At 35.7% G+C, this 6,731-nt stretch overlaps 1 protein-coding gene across 1 annotated transcript; it reads right to left on the bottom strand.

Annotated features, from left to right (window-relative positions):
* Positions 1-1,380, bottom strand: LOC128984720 (uncharacterized). Its single transcript, XM_054404061.1, has one exon. The coding sequence runs from the start codon at positions 1,378-1,380 to the stop codon at positions 1-3; it is 1,380 nt and encodes a 459-aa protein (XP_054260036.1).
* Between the last annotated feature and the right edge of the window lie 5,351 nt (positions 1,381-6,731).

The raw sequence follows: 6,731 nt of genomic DNA, 5'->3' as shown, positions 1-6,731 counted from the left end.
TTAAACGAGGTCTTCAATGTCACTCATATCATCGTCTTCTTCGTCACTGCTGTCGCTGTTTCCTACTGATATGACCATTGATTCCACGAGGTCGTCGATCCGCGGCTCAGCTGAAGCATAATTATTTTCAATAGTTTTTACATGGTCGCACTTGTTTTTCCACTCTGTTGCACCAATAATATCAAATTTTTCCTGTGCCAATGAACGGATGCTCTCGAAGCTACAATTTACGTTTCTGCTAGCTACATAACCTTTTACTTCAGCCCAAATAAGTTCTATTGGGTTTAGATCTGGGTGGTAGGGGGGGAGACGAAGAATAAAATGGTCAGTACCCGTGAGTAGTTCATCAATTTCATATCGAATGAATCTTGGTTTGTTCAGCAGTACAAGCTTGTACAACTCGGGAACCAGCATTTCGTTTGAATATTGTATTCCATGTTTGGTTAGCCAGTCCTTCATTTCTTGTTTCCTACTATTTGATGTGGGTGCTTTGTCTAATTGCGCATTGTGATAAGGTGCGTTATCTACAACTATCACGGACTTCGGTGGTATGTTCGGCAGAAGTTTCTCTTTCATCCACTTGATCATGGTTTCCTTCCTGACATTGTCGTGATAATCACCCGTGGTGCTCGATGCCTTCCACATCGTCAATGCGTTAGGGACAAAACCAGCTTCACTTCCTGCATGAATCATTATTAGGCGTTGTCCTTTAGAAATGGGTACACGCATTCCCTTGGTTGAGTTGTCAGACCACGATAGACTTGAAACATGGCTTGTTAAAATATATGATTCGTCCATGAAAATAATAGTAAGACCCTCATTTCTGAAACGTTTGACTGCTCTCAAATAAGAAATTCTCTTTTCCCGGATTTCGTTGGTCTCAATCAGCATTTTTCGGTTGTTCTGCGTTTTCCTCCATCTGAATCCAAGCTCCTTCAGAATTCTCCTAAGGCTTGATTTTGATCCTTTGAAATCTATCCGTTTTTTTAGTTCCTCGTGTAGTAAAGAAACTGTTGGTAGTATTTTATGTTGAATGTGGAACTCATACACCAAGCGTCTTATCAAAGCCTTATCAAAATCATCCACTCCAGTGACGGGCCTTTTTCTGCTTTCTTTTAACTTACTAGGAGTACAAAAACTTTTGTTGCTATCATCGTCATCATGTATTAGTAGTGCTTTAAGTTCGCCATTAATCTTCGTTATGACTCGCTCCGAGACCCCTGTTGCCACTGCTGTTCGGGCGCGAGCTTTTGCCAAGGGAATGCTTACAGCTTTATCGTCAGCCTCTTTTTTCATAAACTGGTAAACATTGCTTACTATTTCCCGACTCTGTCCGTTCAGCGTCCTACCCTTCAACTTACTTTTCACTCTGTCACACATAATTCTATGTATGCCGAATACGTTAAAACACAGTATTAAACAAAAAACACAGTTAAACTAAACTAATCTTTCCGTTAAACACACTCTGCTATAATAATATTTAGAAAAGAATATAAATATTTACTTTTTTCAATCAGGTGATTCAATTTGAAATTCGATTATTCCAGCTAGAAATTTTATAGACCACTATTGGTGTGAGTGAGACCATAATGGAGTGAGTGAGCCCAAGTTTTATAGAATGGCTAGTAGCGTCAGATCCGCGCGCACAGACTAATGACACTGTCTGTACGTGATAAGTCACAACTCATCCTCCACCATTGACATATCTTTAAGATAAGTAATTTGTCATCTGTTCCATCATATTTTACAGTTAAACAATTTTTCAAACCAAAAAGTTTTTATCCTTGATTATGGATATAACGTAGTCTATGTAGAAAACATTTTACTCCTAATTTAACCCCCTTAAACTCCTTTTACAAAACAAATTATCGGGGTAGCTCAGAAGTTATAGTGCTCGCCTTCAAATCCAGAGATTTCTGGTTTGATTCTGAGCGGAATCAATTTCTGTAAACAGATGTTATTCGTAATTTTAACTTATTTTCAATTTTAATCATGTTCACCTCAAGGTATTTCGCTTTTTTGTGCTTTGTTTTACTTTTTGGCTGTCTACTCAAAATCTATTTTAAATCATTTTCTTTCAGATTTACCTTTGTTGTTTTTTTCCTGAGTTCTTCTATGTAAGATGTTTTGTGTCACCCTTAGGATTTAACCACCTTGTGTAGCATATTCAGGGTTCTTCTTATGAATTATCTTCTTATCGCTAACACTAACTGCGTAAGTGTTGCATATTTTTGTAGGTCTATAGTGTCATGAAAAGTGATAAGAATATGGATTATACTAAGAAGACCCCAATGATGCCAAAAAAGGTGGTGAAATGCATAGGGTGACACAAACAACTTATCCACAAAGCTCAGGCAAAACAACAACAAAGGTAAATCTAATATATTTCCAGTTCTTGAAACTTTGATAAAAAAAATCATTACAGTATTGTGTCTATGAAATGAGGCGTAAGATTACACAAATAACCGTAGTAAAATTAATAATAATCTACTGGCTTTAAAAGGATTAGTTTACATTTTGATGAACACATCAAACTTCACAATCTTTGAATTTTACTCATCAATATTCACTACTCCAATGTTATCCAGGGGAAGAATCTCTTGGGAAACATCCAACACCTGTCACCTGTCTCGGCAGATCACAGCTAACAGTTGGCTACTTGAAGTGTAGACGAGTTTCTTGTTTTAAAATTCAAAACTCATTATCACTTTGTCCTGTTCACATAACAACTTCACTTGTGCCAACTGCATCCCACAAAATAATGGTTTTACTCGTGCCAATAGCAGCCGCCAATTGTGTCAGTATCTTTTGACTAGTTTGTAGTCTTTTTATAGCGATGCAGTTTGATAACAAATTGGTTAATAGTACCTGCCTAAAAATAACTTAGGTAGCCAGTTTGAATGAGAAAAATTCAGTCAATTTTTTTATGGTTCAAAACTGGGCCCAGCTGTTATTTATCATTGATCCACAGAGAAATAAGGAACAGAGGATACACTTCATGATACACCTAAGTGGTGTCAAGCGTGCTGGTGTCTAGGGAAAAGTCCAACACTGCCTCCCTCACCCTCATGCACAACAACACTCATGGTGGAGGAAGATCCTGAGCAGAGTAAGCCCTGTGCGATAGAAATTTCCACACAGTGCTCGCTGTTCTCTTCCTTGCTTGTAAGTATATTTTCACCCCAACATACTAGAGCTGAAAGCGCACAGTTGTCCCATAAGTGTGTTTCCTCTGTACCTAACTTCTCTCTGTTGTATCTGATTATTGGGCTTTGATAAATAACCCTGGCTTAAGAAACTTTAGAAAAATAACCTGAGAAAAGCTTAAAGTTCATTAATCTCTAAAGGGTTTGAACAAATATAGGAACAAATATGTGTGTTTTAAACATGTAATGATGGTTCTGGCTTTTAGACAGCCAGTAATAATGCTTTTAAGTGTCTCACACTAAATTGTTTTGGAGGAAGGCATTTGCTTCCAACCCGTAAAATTAGATAATGGTTTGCAACCTCTGGAGAAAATGTTTGTGTAAAATATAATTTTAAAGCTACCTTTTAGTTAAAAATTTTAAAATAAATTAAAATAATATGAAGCTATTTCATTTTTGCACTACATGTTACCCACAAAATAACTTAAAATGCATTTTTTTTTCTTCGTAGACTTTAAACTATACTTTGTAACATATTTCTCAATTTGACAATTGCTCTGCATGAAAATGTTTGACTCTTCCAATACATTTGTAATATGTCTACTGGAAATAAACATGTCTTATGTCTTAAAATCATTATAAACTAAGACAGTTAGTGTCGAAATTGAGACAACTATAGAGACCACTATCACTATACTGTAATGATTTAGGTCACGGTTTTCCACTACGGAATAAGTAGCCGAAAGGTTTCCTCCTCCACCTCTACACAAAGAAGTCCTTAATCTCTACACTTAAGCTCTCTACACTTTAACGATGCTTAGTGACTCTGACTAAACAAAGCCAACATAAATTTAAGATATTGATGGAAGAAAGCTGAGACTGGGGGGTAACATAGATTGTGTTAAATGCTGCAAAACGAAGTTGGTATAAGCCAAAAATAGAAATGAGTCTGTGTCAAGCCCTTGGCAGCTGCCGAAGTTCTATTTTGTCAACATAACACATATTTCTGTTGAACCCTTGCCAATTTTCCTTCTTTATACCACTTTGTCTGGCCCCTAAGCTTTGGACCCGGACTCTCAGTCATTGGAAGCTTTCGATTTTTAGCTGGCTCAAGATGGTTTGGTGGATTGGATAGTGAGGTACCTTAGGCAACTGTATTCATCTTTATCAGAAGAGTAAATTAAATTTATTTTAGGTATTATAATTCAGTACTTTTTATTTTGATTGGAAATTTGAAAAAAGTATTGAATGGTAGATAGACGGAATAGGTAGTATTTTTTAGTATATTGCAAGTGTGTCTAAAATTGTGAGGAAGATCTCAAACTGTCAATGGTGAGGTGCTACATTTGGTTGAGAAGACTAGCTAAGGTTTATTGACATGAGCATCTTGGTTCATGGACAGAAGATTGTGTTATGGTTATATTGCTGACCTTAAAGTCTGAAGATGGCTGGTTCGGTCCCAAGCATGGTCCAATTCTGGATACATAGATTGTCATTGGGCTAACTAAAAATTAATGGGTTGACATTAGATAAAATCATGACCATGGGTTGGAATGTTTTATTAAAAATGTAAGAAATGTCAATCACGTAGAAACACACAAAAAAAAAGGATTCGTATGTGCGGAAGCTGGTTGCCATGAAAAGTGTCAAGGCTAAAAAGATTGACTAACAGTATATATCCGGATGCCCCACAGACTTTTTGTTGTTAGTATTTTTTGACTATTTGTTATGGGCCCTCCTTGTATTGAAGTGTCAGTCAGCCAAAACAAAAAGATACCGTTATGAGATTTCATAATCACTCACTGATCAACGCTAGTAAAATGCTGTGGTACAACACAGTGGCACAACATCCTTGTACACACATCAATCGTTGTAAAATTATGGCTGCTATTTTTTTTGGTCTGTGTGCAACTAGCCTAAAACTGTCTTCAGCTGATCCAAAAAGGATGAAAAATCCTTTTCGGATCAGGGAGTGTGTTTAATAGATGACAAAACACTATTTAGGTAGTTTTATCATCATTTAGTTGTATTATCTCATTGTTATGTTCTTATTTGAACTATAGCTAGGCACACATGGCCCCAAACATGAATGTGTTTCGTTTAACACCATTGAAGTAAAGTCAAATATAGACTTGACATGTAGAGCTTTTGACAGGTCTTTGGCAACTGCCAAATATCTTGTCAACATAACACATACTTGACCAGTGTCAGAGCTAATTGATTTGTTTGAACTCTTCACACTCATTATCGGTTCAAAGACTTTCTCTTAAAGATTTTTCATAAAAGGATTTTCTCAGCAGACATATTTTCTCTGCTATTACACTCTTTTTGGCTGGTTGCTAAAAAAAGTTCTGATCTTAACTCCTAAAAATTTTTGACAATATGGTAATTTATGTTGACTTGGCTAATACCTTCAAAATGTAGTTTTCAAAAAGATATATAGCTGTCAAACCCAAGTATCATGGAATCACTGTCGTTTCTTATAGATTAAATTAACCCCTGTTACGTTAAGTTTGTGTCAAGCATTGCTGATTGTGCATCTTGAAACATAGCCACTTTCCTGATTCTTTTGGGGACTATGTCTAAAGATGCAACAACAAGCAAAATATTGACCATCCCTATCTGTATTCTAATAGCGTTTGGAATAACCAATGTTACAAATGTTGAGACTTTGTGTTCAAATTGACAAAGGAAGCATTACTACAAAAAAGTAATACATTAGGTAGGCTATAGATTGGAATTTCCAAAGTGATTTAGCTTTTTCAATTCAAAATTGGACTTTTTTAAACATTACATTGTTGAGCATTTGAAACAAAATTAAATTAAATGTGTTTATTGTCCTTAGAATTTTCACAAATTATTTACAATGTCATAAAACTGCTACAGTATATGGGTCTTTCAATTTTTAGTGAGGAAACACACATGCTGATCCTTGTAAATAGGTTGACAAATGATAAAAGTGTCAACATTGTTGAGAATCTAAACCTTGTGTAAGTTCAGATTCAGTACCTTACAGGCTTCCAGGCAGTGATTTGGATGCCTGCCATACATTTACACTGGGTCTTCAGCCAATATTTTTTACTATGGAATGCATTTATAGGTTTTAATCCTAAAAATCACTGGAGGAGAATTTTGCTTATGACAAGTTGACAACCAGTGTAAGGTGTAATGTTAGTGTGAAACAGTGTAAGGTTAGTAGCCCATTACAGTATGTGTTACTTATACGAAAAAAAAAATGTTTACATCCTTGAACTGATTTTGTTCTGAAAAATGCAAGCCTTCAGTAAAAATACTTGGGGTTTGGAAAAATTAAATTTTTATTCCAAGGCTTTCTTTACATTGAAAAATCGAGAATTCCTGATACACATTTTATTTCCCTTAATCAGGAGTTGTTAACCAATGCAATCTTAAAATTACCTACCTAACACAGCCTTCATAATTGGTCACCTCCACGTCAGGAAAGTATTGAAGAACATCCCCAAATAAAACTTCATTTGTTCCCACAACTGTAAGAAATTTTAAAAGTAGACAACACACAACAAAAATAAGAAAAATGCCACAAAAAGTAAGGTAATAAAACGCCCA

The sequence above is a fragment of the Macrosteles quadrilineatus genome, unplaced genomic scaffold, assembly GCF_028750875.1.
Source record: "Macrosteles quadrilineatus isolate MER2022 unplaced genomic scaffold, UCM_ALF_1.0 Scaffold_2__2_contigs__length_208266976, whole genome shotgun sequence".
Taxonomy (NCBI): domain Eukaryota; kingdom Metazoa; phylum Arthropoda; class Insecta; order Hemiptera; family Cicadellidae; genus Macrosteles; species Macrosteles quadrilineatus.
The sequence above is the reverse complement of the archived record's forward strand: the minus strand, read 5'-3'. Positions and strand labels throughout refer to the sequence as shown.